Here is a 13,644-nt window from a genome sequence, read left to right on the forward strand (position 1 = left end):
CCACTCTGAATCGAGGTGTTGCACTGGTGGTTCTGATGGAGACATTAAACTTTGACTTGTCAGATAAAAAGCTGTTTCAGACACAGTTGTCGACTTTAGTGCAGTGAGCAGGCTGAATCAGTGAACAGAGTCCTGGTGGAAGTGAAGCAGTAAACAGCTCCACCCAGTGGACAGGTCCCAGCACTACACTGTGAAGACATGCAGCTGCTCTTTGTCTCAGGCTGTTCTGTGTCTTTGTGGTTGTTGTGGTCGTTTTGTCTACCTGTGGCTGATTCATTTCGTCGGTCTGACTGACTTCCTGACAGCTCTGAGCCCTGAGCCTGTTCCGTCATCCTTCCATGATGTGTTGAGATATTTGATTACCAACTATGAACCTGATGGTGGCGCTGCAGGAGAGTCAGAGGAATCGTTGGTCCTCTGGGATCCTGAACGTCTGAGAGATATTTTCCATGCTCATTAAACCCTGACAGTCGCCCCTCCTCCTGCAGGTGTACGACCCCTCGGCGGCGTACCTCGGTGCGCCAGTGTTTTATGCCCCCCAGGCCTACGCTGCCATCCCAGGTCAGTTCCGCTTCCCAGCAGCCAAAGCTCACGTTGGAGGTCGAGGTCTGATCCGGACGCCGTCGGTCAGAGGTGAGGACGAACTGTTCTGCTGCGATCTGTGGAGAAACTGAATGAAGCTGATGGAAGCAGCTGCAAGGAGAGCTCGCCCTCAGAAACAAACTCACTTCATATTAGTTTTTGTCCAAGATAAAGGATGTTGGAGTCACGGCAGTCCACGTGGTTCTGTCATCTCACTGTTTTAGGGTTTTCGTCCTGAACACCTGAAGTTTAACAAAGTCTTTTCCTGCTGTGTCAATAATTTTGAGGATGGAGCAGTGGACATAGCAGTGACCCAAACCAGCATCATGACCCTCAAACTGACCTTCAGTCACATCTGCTTGTTTCATTCACAACAGATTCTGTACAAACAACCTGACGTTCATGTTCTGAGGTTTGAGCTCCTCCTGCAGCTGCTCTCCAACAGTTTAACCACACAATGTTCAGATTTAATACAAACTGCTGCTGTTGGCTGAAAACCAGAATCAGATGAAGGGAGACGCTCACAGAGCTGGAGGGTTTCCACAGACAGCAGCACGTTTGTATGGTTCTGAAGGTGAACTGACTGAACCGGCATCAACTAGTCGACTGCAGAGACACGTTATCTCATCATACAGAACTAAGACCTGGACCGACCCAACGTCTGTGTGACATCTGTGAAACGACCAGACACCTCTGCTGCGTCACAGGTGTGACACAGAAGGGGGCGGGGCTTCTGTCAGTTCACCTGTGGTTGACTGTGATGATCTGCTGTAAACGTCCAGCTGAGTCCAATCAGACGAATGTAAAGATGATAAAAATATCTGTTCGTGTTCAGGAATCAAATCAGACAAAGATGGTGAATCACGAGTGAAACTAAAATTCAGTAAAAACCAAAGTAAAAATCATCCGGATGGAACGAGAGGCTGCAGCAGGACGTGCGGTTACCATGGTTACCACTGTAGCTCTGATTGGATAATCGTGTGACTGTGTGATTCTTCCTCCCGGTTGATTTCTGGTGATTTGATTGATTTCACTGCCTTTTCGGTCTCCTGTAGAAATTTACATGACTGTACCTGTAGGGGCTGCGGGGGTGCGGGGGCTGGGTGGGAGGGGCTACCTGGCCTACGCTGCCGGGGGCGGAGCCATGGGTCGAGGCGGCGGCGCCTCCTATGGCCTGAAGACGGACAAGCAGCCTGAGGAGAAGCTGTACGACCTGCTGCCGGGGATGGAGCTGACCCCCATGAACCCTGCTGCCATGAGTCTGAAGGCCACCGCCATCAAACCGGCCCCACAGGTAGCACACCTGACATCACCTGCGACTGCATGTTTTTATAGATTTACCACCATTTCCAAAACACTTCATCTAAAAATGACTCCCTGAAATGTACAAACACTGAACAGGAGGACAGAAAGCATAACAAAGAGGAGCCACAAGAGCGAAGATCAGTGATCAGCCCTTAAACAACCTGAAACAACTGAATGTGTTGATCNAGCCCTGTGATAGGCTGGTTACGGTTGAATTTATATGTTTCCCGTCAGTTCTCTGACTTGCTTTTTGCTGTGCTGTCGTCTGTCTTCTAACATTTACAGCATGTTTCAGGTCTTTAAATGTGCTGCGTACATGAACTAGCCTGGATGGGATTTATCCGTTCAGAGTTGGTCTGAGTCTGAACGTTACTCAGATTTTTAAAACAGCGCCGGTGTTTGTTCAGAAACTGCAACCAGCATTCTGGTCATCTGACGTGATGGAGGTTTAAATCCAGACTCAAACAGATGAACTGAGGTTTAGAACAACACAAATGACACGTTTGTTGTTGTGTTCTGCTGTTTTCCAGTGAGCACCTTTAATTTCCCTGATTTACATTTTGCTGTCAATCACACCCAATGGAATCCAATCAGAAAGCAGGCGGCGACGGACTGGCGGGGACGCAGAAGGAGGCGGCGCTTCGGACGCTCATGCAACGAACCGGATACCAACTGCGGCAGGTGGGAAACAGAGATCCTGTAGGTCTCTGAAGTATCAGCCAGAGTGTCCAGAAGAATGAATTTGTTCCGGTGTGTTCCAGGAGAACGGCCAGCGGCGCTACGGAGGCCCGCCGCCCGGCTGGGACGGACCTCCACCGGAGAGAGGCAGCGAGATCTTTGTGGGGAAGCTACCGAGAGATCTGTTTGAAGACGAACTGGTTCCTCTGTGTGAGAAGGTGAGAGAACTTTCTGTTGATACAACATCATGCTTCACTGTCTGATCTGACGTCTTTTGTTTCTTCCTCTGCAGTTTGGAAAGATCTACGAGGTGAGGATGATGATGGACTTTAACGGGAACAACAGAGGTTACGCCTTCGTCACCTTCAGCACCAAACAGGAAGCCAAAGCAGCCATGAAGCAGCTCAACAACTATGAGATCAGGTCAGGAAGCTGCTGCTCACTCTGTTTCTACATCAGGGTGGTTCAGACGGTTCCGCTTGATGTTCTGCAGAAGGACTGAGATGTTTACATCAGAAGGACAGAAGACACTGTTTTTCTACCAAATTAATCCATCAAGTATTTTCCATATTAGCCAGTTCATCAATAATTATCCTCATAAAAGACCAACCTGGACAAACTGCTGAAGAGCAAACGTTCTAGCAACCACAGAGCAACATACAAGCCCCACAACAACACTGCAGCAGCAAACAACAACAACAACATGAAAAACAGTCAGACTTTAGTAATCCACCTTAAAGAACCTGCTGGACCACATCAGTCAGGTGACACATTAGCTGAAGCTTCCAACCCAACAGACCCTCAGACGAACACCTGACCACCTTCACAGCCACTTTGTGATCTACCTTCAGCCTCCAGCAGCAGCTCAGCAGCCGGAGTTCACTGCAGGAACTCGAGGTGGTGCTAACGTTTACAGGACCGGTCCACTGACCTGCCCTTTAGCTCGCTGTTCCCATAGCAACACAGGATCCAACAGCACCACAATGTTAGTGCTGACAAACAGCAGGTCCTGGATGTAGCATCGGTTCTGTGTAGGAACAGAACAGGTTCCATCTGTTATATTGGCCTGTGTGAGGAGATCTACTGCTACATAAAAGATGGTGCTGATTGTCCACCAATCAGCATCGAGAACCACTCGGCAGTTCTTCAGAGTCAGTCAGAGGAACTTTTCATCCCTGAACATGTCTCTAATGGTTCTAGAGGGACGATTCATGCGTTCTGAAACGTCCTCTGGGCTCCTGCAGTGGAAAGCACCAACAGATTTCATTAGAATTTGATATGAACTTTATTTCCTCCCGTCCTGCAGGAACGGCCGCCTCCTCGGCGTCTGCGCCAGCGTCGATAACTGCCGTCTGTTTGTGGGCGGGATTCCCAAAACCAAGAAGCGTGAGGAGATCCTGACGGAGATGAGGAAGGTCACAGACGGAGTCGTGGACGTCATCGTGTATCCCAGCGCCGCCGACAAATCCAAGAACCGAGGCTTCGCATTCGTCGAGTACGAGAGCCACCGAGCGGCCGCCATGGCTCGACGCAAGCTGCTGCCAGGTAGACGCAAATGTTGAGTCAGGTCAACCTGAGGTCTCCTAACCTGTCTGCTGGCAACCTTCCAGTGAACAGCACAGCGCTCACTGAAGCACTGAGCGCTGCCGGCTGACAGCAGACGTCAGCTGACAGCAGCAAACCGACGCTGGCAGTGTGGGAACATGTGCAGCTGTTTGGCAAACAGATTGTTTTAAAGCAGCCAAAGTACCAAACAGACAACACAATAAAAAATGTCAAAGTCTCCTCCACTGACTGTTAGACTTGTTATCAACCAATCACAGTGCCTGTCACTGGGTCAGCGTCCAATAGGAGGAGAGCTCTGATGATAAGATAATCTCTATATGATGTGATCACAGCTATCAGAAACAAGCACACAGACCTTCAGACCTCAGACAGATTGACTGATCAGAAAACATTAATCAATATGCAGCCTGATACAAAAACAGCTCACATGTCCCCTCCCAGGTCCTATCTAGTCACCTGNTTCAGCTCTGAGCTCTGATTGGTGGATTCAGCTCTGAGCTCTGATTGGTGGATTCAGCTGCAGGTTACTGGGTCCAGCTGCTGTTTTCCTGCCAGCTCTCCTCCAAACATCCTCACCTGCTCAGAGTCCAGGAGCTCCTGAAACCTCGCTTCCCGTTTGAGTCACTTCTACTGAAAGCAGCCTGAAGTCTGTGACTGGGAACATTTCCTGGTTTCCTTCCTCTGCGACAGTAAACTGAACATCTTTGGACTTAAAGAACATCTGATCACGTTTTAGACCAAACAGCTGATGGATTGATCCAGAAAACGATCCACACAGAAGCTCCGTGTAGATCTGTAGCTTCATCAGGACGATAGAACCAGACCAGGATGGACGAGAACCAAATGAAACGGCTGAGTTTTGGTGACGGTCCCTGAACGCCTCTCGGTCGGGGCTGGGTCGCCTCGGCTGGCTCACACTTCTGGTTTTTGAAGGATTCTGATTGAAACGCGTTATTTTTGGAGCTATTTTGACCCAGTATCATGATTTGAGGCTCAGCTTTGCTCGTTCTTCAGCAGCACACGATGCATTCAAGGACCGTCTGGAGGTTAAAAACCTGGTGACTGATCTGTTTTCACTGTTTCTGTTTGAAGCTTCACATAAAATATTTCCAGTGAAAACCAAAGTTTCCTCTGATGTGAAGAGAGTCGCTGATGTTTAACTTTCTGTTTGTTCGGAGGCTTCGCTTTAACTGAGCTGTGTTGTTGTTGTTGTTGTTGTTGTTGTTGTTGTTGTTGTTGTTGTTGTTGTTGTTTGTGCAGTCAGATGAAGGAATCCTGCAGCTCTGTTTTCAACAGAACTGATTTATATCAAAGCTGGTGTTCAGACAAACACTAAACTGAACCGTGGCGATGAAGCAGCAGACATCTGTACAACCACATGTTTAAGCTGATTCAGTCACAGAATCACGTTACCGTCAGCCTGTTAATTAATTGTGTTTTTCTGTGATTTTATTTGATCATAAATAAATTAAACAAAAGGAAAACTGTAAAACAACATTTAAAAAACATTTACATTATGAAATACTGTAACGTTCAAAAACAGTGAAAATAGCAGCAGATATGTGTAAAACAATATAATTACACCGATAAAAAGAGAACAAAGTGAAAATAGTGTAATTACAGACAAACACAGTGAAGGAAGGAACGAGCTCCTGGTTCCGGACGTGGACGCTCTTCACAGCTTCGGCTTGTTTACATCTTGGTCTGGTTGTTTCTCTGGATATGATCTGTTTTAGTAAAACTGAAAACATCTTTCCAGCGGTCTGACGTTCATCGTTTGGTGTTTGCTGGACTGTGCAGGCTACAGAAGTAACCCGGCGTTGACTGAACGACATTAATACGTTCAGATCACGTTTTATAAAACAGCTGAAACGTCTTCGTTGTGAAAGCTGTGAGTGTTCTACAGCCTTCAGAACCAGCAGACGGAGGTCGCTGGAGACGCTCGGCAGGTGAAACGTCCTCCACCAGAACATCATCACCTGTCATTCTGCTGCTGGGCGGGGCTTGTTGGCATTTCTTCTGACCAATCAGAGTGGTCGTGGGCGGGGCTAAGTCAGGCCGCAGCTTCAGCATTCCCTTAAAATAGTAACGAAGGAAGAGCTGAGGTGGAACATTAGCGGCAGGGAGACGAGAACCGTCATGAAAATAGAAAATAATAAAAAACTATCAGAGCTGCAGAACTTGTAGTTTGGTGTTCAGGACGGTCGCCTGCAGCTTCTCTCTCCATCTCCATGTTCTGGTTCCACAGAGCTGCAGAGAAACACGAACCTCAGTGAAGGAACATGAGACGGAACACTACAGATGACTGTGAGGCGTTCAGGGAACATCTGTAAACTGCAGCGTCTGTAGGTCAGCAGATGTTTGCCCAGTGAGGAGCTTTAGCTCAGTTTAGCTCACGTTCAGCCTCCAGACGGTTCTCAGCCTGACTTTGATGCAGATTTGAACTTCAGCAGGAGAGAAACAGAACAGGGTCGTTCTAATTAGAACATGTAGCCTCTGAGACGAATAATCCTGACCGAGTGGAGGAACCGTGGTTCTGATTCTGTCTGTAATCTGTGGAGCTGCTTTCTGTCCACAGTCTGTCAATGATTAGTGAGCAGACCTTGACCTCTGCTGCTCGCTTCAAAAACACTCGTATCTCAGTTCAGGAAAACAGAGCGTCCGTGGACACCAGCTGCTGCTCTCATGCTTCCATCGCTCGGCTCGCTTCAGCTGCTTTCACCGCCTCCAGTCTGCTTCACGTCTGCAGATAACGAAGCCCGAGCACACGAGTGTGTTCAGCAGTGACGGGTCTGAGCGATGAACAGCTGAGCCGACGAGGACCGATGTGGACCGATGTGGACCGATGTGGACCGATGTGGACCGATGTGGACCGATGAGCACCGATGAGGACCGATTCGGACCGATGTGGACCGATGTGGACCGATGAGCACCGATGAGGACCGATGAGCACCGATGAGGACCGATGTGGACCGATGTGGACCGATGTGAACCGATGTGGACCGATTCGGACCGACTCGGACCGATGTGGACCGATGTGGACCGATTCGGACCGATGTGGACCGATGTGGACCGATGTGGACCGATGAGCACCGATGAGGACCGATGAGCACCGATGAGGACCGATGTGGACCGATGTGGACCGATGAGCACCGATGAGGACCGATGAGCACCGATGAGGACCGATNAGCGAAGATCAGTGATCAGCCCTTAAACAACCTGAAACAACTGAATGTGTTGATCGACAGTCAAAAATGTACCTGTCTGTCTGTCACCTGTCTGTACCTACCTGTCTGTACCTACCTGTCTGTGTCCACCTGTCTGTGTCCACCTGTCTGTGTCCACCTGTCTGTGTCCACCTGTCTGTACCTACCTGTCTGTGTCTACCTGTCTGTACCTTCCTGTCTGTGTCTACCTGTCTGTGTCTACCTGTCTGTGTCTACCTGTCTGTGTCCACCTGTCTGTACTTTCCTGTCTGTACCTACCTGTCTGTACCTACCTGTCCCCCAGGTGTTGGAGGAGCTGTGTCAGAAGAATAACTGGGGTCAGCCCGTCTATCAGCTTCACTCTGCCATCAGTCCTGATCAGAGACAGCTGTTCCTCTACAAGATCACCATCCCAGCTCTGGCTACACAGTACACCAACGTGTAAGGAGTACTACTCATAGTACTACTATTACTAGTACTACTGCAAATACTACCATCACTGTTGCTGAAAATACTGCTAATATTACTGCAACTGTTTCTACCACTTTTACTACCCCTACTACTACACCTGCTAGCACTATGCTAATATTACTACTACTGCAACCAAACTTCTAAATAAAACCTCATGAATGAAAAGGACCAAAATGAAAAAACTAACAGCAGGTATTTAAGGAGCAAAAAGCTGAAAAACAGACAGTCCAGATCCACAAATCCAACAAGATAACAGAAGCAAGAAGCAAGAATTGAAGAAACACCAAAAGGCTCAACACTGAATATAAAACCAGAGGCAGGGGGACATGAAGCAGCTATACAGGCAACAAACAGGACAAACGAACAAAGACAAAGACAGGACAGACAGGACACAGGCGAAACCTTTTCAGCAACCCGATGAGCATCAGCATTAACCTTTCGACTTCCTTCCTACAGTGATTATCTGTGTTGTGTGTCTGCAGTCACCCCTTCACCCCTACTAAGCTGTGTGCAGCTGTAGAAGAAGCTAAAGTTCATGCAGCTGAACACACCCTGCAGACGCTCGGCCTGCAGACAGAGGGCGCCGCTGACGCTGCTGCAGCCGCTGTGGCCTCGGTGGCCTTCCCAGGTATGTGAAGGTCCGTATTAAAGCCGACTAACACTCAACAAACCACTAACAGGCGACGCTGCATGGTTCGCGTCCACAGGAGCCGCCATCTTAATGCTTCACACTCAGCGTCTGTGTAAGCAGCGCTGCAGTGCATTCTGGGAGCATCACAGTGAGTTTCCAAAGACGTGGTGTCACGTTGCTACTTCCTGTTTACGTCAAGTTGAGGTCAGAGGAAAAAAAACCAAGATGTGCTGCCATGTTGGTCCAGTTAGAAATCAGAAGCATTCAGTGAAGCGTTCGTCCAATCAGGTGCTGCTAATGGCTGCACAGCCAAAGAAGGGCGGAGCCTGTGTTTGCTTCCTGTTGAAGAGCTGCTGTCAGTCATCTGTTGCGGCACCACCGAGTCCATCAACACACAGCGTTGGAAAGCAACGCAGCAACTCAGGTCCAAAGACGGGTCCAGATGATCCGTCATTTCATCACGTCCTGCTCTTTGTCCATGTGAGGCACCTTGCAAAGCATTCTGGGAGCGTCTTGATGCGTTTCCAAGGACCGGCTCTTGTGTTGCTGCTCCTCGTTCACACAAAGTTGAGGTCTCAGCTTTACTTTATTTACATCAGAGCCATCCAGCTGCCAGGTGAAGTCTCTGTAAACTTCTGAGAAACTGCTAAACTGATAGTTGTTCATCTAAAATAAAGAGACTCAACAGCTTCAAGTCTTATTTCTCACCTCAAACGTCCAAAACGTCTCTGTGGACACGAACCATCAGGAAACCCACAAACACTGAAACAGCTTCCATCAGAGTTTGTTGTTCTGTAGATGTGATCCTGGAACAGTCCCACCAACAGCAGGTGGTGCAAGTGGTGTTGTTCTGGTTGTTGTGTTGTTCTGGTTGTTGTGTTGTTCTGGTTGTGTTGTTCTGGTTGTTGTGTTGTTCTGGTTGTGTTGTTCTGGTTGTTGTGTTGTTCTGGTTGTTGTGTTGTTCTGGTTGTGTTGTTCTGGTTGTTGTGTTGTACTGGTTGTGTTGTTCTGGTTGTTGTGTTGTACTGGTTGTGTTGTTGTACTGGAGGCTGTGTGTTTGTGTGTCTGTCTCCAGGCTACTCGTCCTCCCAGCTGAAGCAGACTCTCTCTCAGGATCTGACCTTCGCCTATGAAGGATATCCGGCGTTCGCTGTGGCGACGCGACACTCTGACGGATACGGAGTCTTCTAGAAGGTTCTCCAGCTGCACGTTCCACGTTCTCCACAGGAGCCTTCATCAGACTGTTCTCTACATCGGTGAACCTGACCGGCTGGTTCTGACCACAGTCTGTTCTTTCTGTTTTACTGCTCTAAAAACTGTTTTGGAATCAGGAGAACCTCTAGGAACCCTAAGGAACCTCTAAAGGGACTTTTTCTTCCCATTCATCTCCATGTATACACTGAGTCTTGTTCATTTTACTCCTAAACTGTGGTTCTACTCTGTGTTCTCTGCAGTTCACAACATGTTCTTCATAGAACTGGTTTGGTTCATGTCATGATGAAGGAACAACATCACAACATAAAATATCTTTAAAAATATTAATATTCACACCATAGACAGAACATTATCATTATTATTATTATTACTATTTCACTAAAAACATGTGGAAGAAGCATTTTTGGTTCCAGTTTTTTTAATGAATTATTTAGAAAAATACATATTTTTGATGTTCTTTACAGTTTGGGCCTTTTTTATTCACAGTAAACATGTAAATTAAGACTTTGTTAAACTTCTCTTTTTGTGTAAATGTAGAAAGTTTCCGTTTTATTGAGGATCATCTACATTATGGTCTAAGCTTCATTCAGAACTCAAAGGTTCCTCGAGGTTCTTCTGCTTCTAACATGTCGTACATTATCAAACCTCTGTGGACTCGTGTTATTGATTATTTTCCGATATCGATCAGGTTTGCGTCGTCACAGAAACTGCTGCTGGGAAACGTCTCCAACTCGCCAGAATCAAATTCCTCACGTTGGTCCTCCTCCGTGTTCTCTGCTCCAGGCTGATCGTGTCTGCAGTTCAGTGATCCATCAGTCAGCCTCTGATTGGCTGATCGGTTTCCTTTTCTACTCGTATGTTTACAATATTCAGATATTACGTTTGTGATTGGACGCTGAGGAAAGCATCAGAGCCGACCACCGGCAGCAGCTGGTGGAGAACGTGAACTCGTCCGACGTGATGTTTGCTTCTCATGTTTGTCTGAAGGAGTTTTACGACAGCTGTGAACATGCCGACGCAGAGACAGTATTAAAGTGTGTGAAGCACTTAGAACTTATTTTTATACCAGGAAAGAGTTAAAATCCAGACGCTGTTTGTGGAGGTTCTGTAATTGACTCGGTAACTAGTGAAACCCAATCAGTCTGATGAGCAGAGAGAATTGTGGGTATTTCTGGAGGGTTTTTGTGTCATTAAAGGAAACTGCTTGGATAAATTTGTAATGTTTCACGATCCATAATCTTCCCTGAATAAACGTGTGAAGAAACAGCAGCTGCTCCGTGACCCTTATTCTTCTGCTTCATTTTACAATTTGCTGTGTGTGACTTGAACGTGTTCACTAGCGCCTCCTTCTGGATGACTGCAGCACGTGACACCTGACAGGTAAAAACTGTGAACCTCTGAAAGCTCNGGACCGATGTGGACCGATGTGGACCGATGTGGACCGATTCGGACCGATTCGGACCGATGTGGACCGATGTGGACCGATGAGGACCGATTCGGACCAATTCGGACCGATGTGGACCGATGTGGACCGATGAGGACCGATTCAGACCGATGTGGACCGATTCAGACCGATTCAGACCGATTCAGACCGATGAGGACCGATGTGGACCGATGTGGACCGATGAGGACCGATGGATTCAGTCCTGAACTCTGAGCAGACACAGAACTGGTCTCCTCTGTATGATGTCACTGCTGAAAGTGTCCATCTGAGGTGGTTCAACATCTGGTCAGGAGGCCTCCGAGGAGGCCCTGAGCTGTGGGAGGGATCACATACCTCAGCTGGTCTGGGACGAATCCGGATCCTCCATCAGCAGCTGGAAAATGGAGACGACCAACTGGAGAGATGTGATGAACCTGCTGGGTGATGGACGGATGCTCCTCAGATTACGTCCACATCAGCGCGTTGTTCAGCTCTTCTGGACTTTTGTTCTGCAGAACTGAACGAAGAACCTTCAGAACACGACCGATCCGTCATCAGGAGGCACCTTCAGGACATAGAACGGAGGACTTTTTAAGACTGTGAGGACATATTTGGAAAAAGATCAAGTCATTTTAGAAGGTCAGGATGTTCTCAAACGTCTGGACATTTCTATCACATGGTGACATTTTCACAAACAAGATTTTTATAAAGAAAGAACTTTTCTAGAATGAGGACTTTTTATATTTCTCTAATTAACAATGTTCTCAGACAGTGGGAACGTGGAGACCTCCACAAATTGAAGATGTTTTGATCTAAAGTGAAAGTTCAGAATCAGCTCCAATCAAGACATTTTTTATCTGATCAAACCTCAGCTTGATCCTTCCTGTCTGGGAACACAGTTAGTGGCAGGAGGCTAGCTTAGAGCAGCATTATCAATAAACAACAGATTAATCAATAACACAAACCGATCACAGCACATATTTGCCATGTTTCCATCCACAGACTCCTGGTTTGTTCCTCAGTCCGTTCTGTTCCGTCTGTTGCTGCGATTCAGGAACTCTGTTGATCCCAGTTTGTCTTGAACACGTTAACTCTGGCTGGAGGTCCTGAACCTCCTCAGAGTCTCTGTCATGGTCCCACTGCTGCTAAACTCCCACAATGCTCTCTGCTGCCACCATGAGCTGTAGTCTGTAGACGCCTCCTCTGGTCTCTACAGGATTAAACAGGAAGAGGCTCCACCTGGTGGAACAACCAGGTACTNATCTAGTCCAATCTGATCTACATGCTGATCTCTGTACTTTCTCTCATGTGACCTCATGTAATGTTGAGAAGCAGCCTGATGGTCTGATTGTTGCATCGGCTGCCTGCACAGTAACTCCAGCAGTCAGGTGATGGTGAGCAGCTGCTGGCTGCTGGAGCTTTGATGTGAATCCCAATAAACAGGAAACTGGTGATGGAGTCGCTTTGTCTTTGTGTCTGATTTCATGATGGATGAACCTGAAATGAGCACAGACGGTTTGAGGTGTTTTGGTAACTTTGGAGGGAAAATCTACCACACTTTGTCATTTATAGTCCACCATGTAACTCCATCTGATTACACAGGAAGAGGCTCCACCTGGTGGAGCAGCCAGGTACTGCAGCTAATGTACAACACATTCCCTGACAGGAGTGTCCCTCGTCTTCTGATTCACCGCTTCATCTATTAACGGCAACAAACACATCAACAATTAATCACCAACATCGTGAGTCTCAGTGCTACGGTGCACTTAGATACAATTTAAATTTGGTCTAAACTGAAAAACCAGCGTCTAAAAATATGTTTTGAACTTGGATTTGGAAACTAGCAGGACTCTACCTTCTTCTAAGTTCATACACATGTTGGCTTATTTCATGTTTCCACATCAGAAGATCAAATGGGAAACTACTTTGGAGCTGATGCTCATGTTAGCTTGTGGAGTGAAAGAAGCTAAAGCTAGCTTCTGTCACATATCAAATCTACAGACTGTATATGTTTATATACAGTCTGTGATTAAATCTGTTTATTTTTAATGAACCTTTAACTTGAGCTCAGCTGATCAAAGTGCTGCATGCACATATAATAAGACATCTTTCACTCCCTCCACCTCTATCCCCACCTAATGGCAATTCCTCTCCCCTTGTCCCGTTTTTCCTCCTTTTTCCTTTCTCCCTGGGTGGATGCATGACTCTGGTGTGTAGAGGGCCTGGACAGGTGCAGCAAGATGGTAATCATCTGAAGTGCTTCACCTGAGGCTGGGTGTGGTCGACTCTGTCCACCTCATTCTAACTCCCTATAAATGCTGGCTTCAGATCACAACACGACGCCAGGCCGTAAACTACCACCAGTTAGTTTATTCCAGCCACTATTCTGCGATTCTGTGTCTTCTGTGCTCTGCCCTTAGCTAACCTCTGTGTTTTCTGCCTCAGTTAGGACCTACCCCGTCATCTTCTGTATCCGTGTGCGCCCCACCCCGATCAGCCTCTGCCAGAATGAAAAGCTTTGAATTCATTCTTCACCATCCTGCTGCACCTGTCCACCTGCCATCTGC

The 13,644-nt window shown here is 47.4% G+C and overlaps 2 protein-coding genes across 2 annotated transcripts in view; both read left to right on the plus strand.

The window, feature by feature from the left end:
* LOC103373748 (APOBEC1 complementation factor-like) overlaps nucleotides 1–3,078 on the plus strand; it is a 7,968-nt gene extending 4,890 nt beyond the window's left edge. The window contains exons 2-4 of the mRNA XM_008303717.1: nucleotides 2,418–2,568; nucleotides 2,649–2,783; nucleotides 2,858–3,078. Of these exons, the coding sequence (XP_008301939.1) occupies nucleotides 2,467–2,568; nucleotides 2,649–2,783; nucleotides 2,858–3,067 (447 nt within the window). The 5' untranslated portion in view covers nucleotides 2,418–2,466 and the 3' untranslated portion in view covers nucleotides 3,068–3,078. The remainder of the gene's footprint in view (nucleotides 1–2,417; nucleotides 2,569–2,648; nucleotides 2,784–2,857) is intronic.
* Nucleotides 1–10,920, plus strand: part of LOC103373749 (APOBEC1 complementation factor-like) — a 14,956-nt gene extending 4,036 nt beyond the window's left edge. Inside the window, exons 4-8 of the mRNA XM_008303718.1 lie at nucleotides 489–633; nucleotides 1,638–1,876; nucleotides 7,642–7,778; nucleotides 8,291–8,436; nucleotides 9,515–10,920. Of these exons, the coding sequence (XP_008301940.1) occupies nucleotides 489–633; nucleotides 1,638–1,876; nucleotides 7,642–7,778; nucleotides 8,291–8,436; nucleotides 9,515–9,630 (783 nt within the window). The 3' untranslated portion in view covers nucleotides 9,631–10,920. The remainder of the gene's footprint in view (nucleotides 1–488; nucleotides 634–1,637; nucleotides 1,877–7,641; nucleotides 7,779–8,290; nucleotides 8,437–9,514) is intronic.
* The last annotated feature ends 2,724 nt before the right edge of the window (nucleotides 10,921–13,644 follow it).

The sequence above is a fragment of the Stegastes partitus genome, unplaced genomic scaffold (assembly GCF_000690725.1).
Source record: "Stegastes partitus isolate 25-593 unplaced genomic scaffold, Stegastes_partitus-1.0.2 Scaffold2054, whole genome shotgun sequence".
Classification (NCBI taxonomy): domain Eukaryota; kingdom Metazoa; phylum Chordata; class Actinopteri; family Pomacentridae; genus Stegastes; species Stegastes partitus.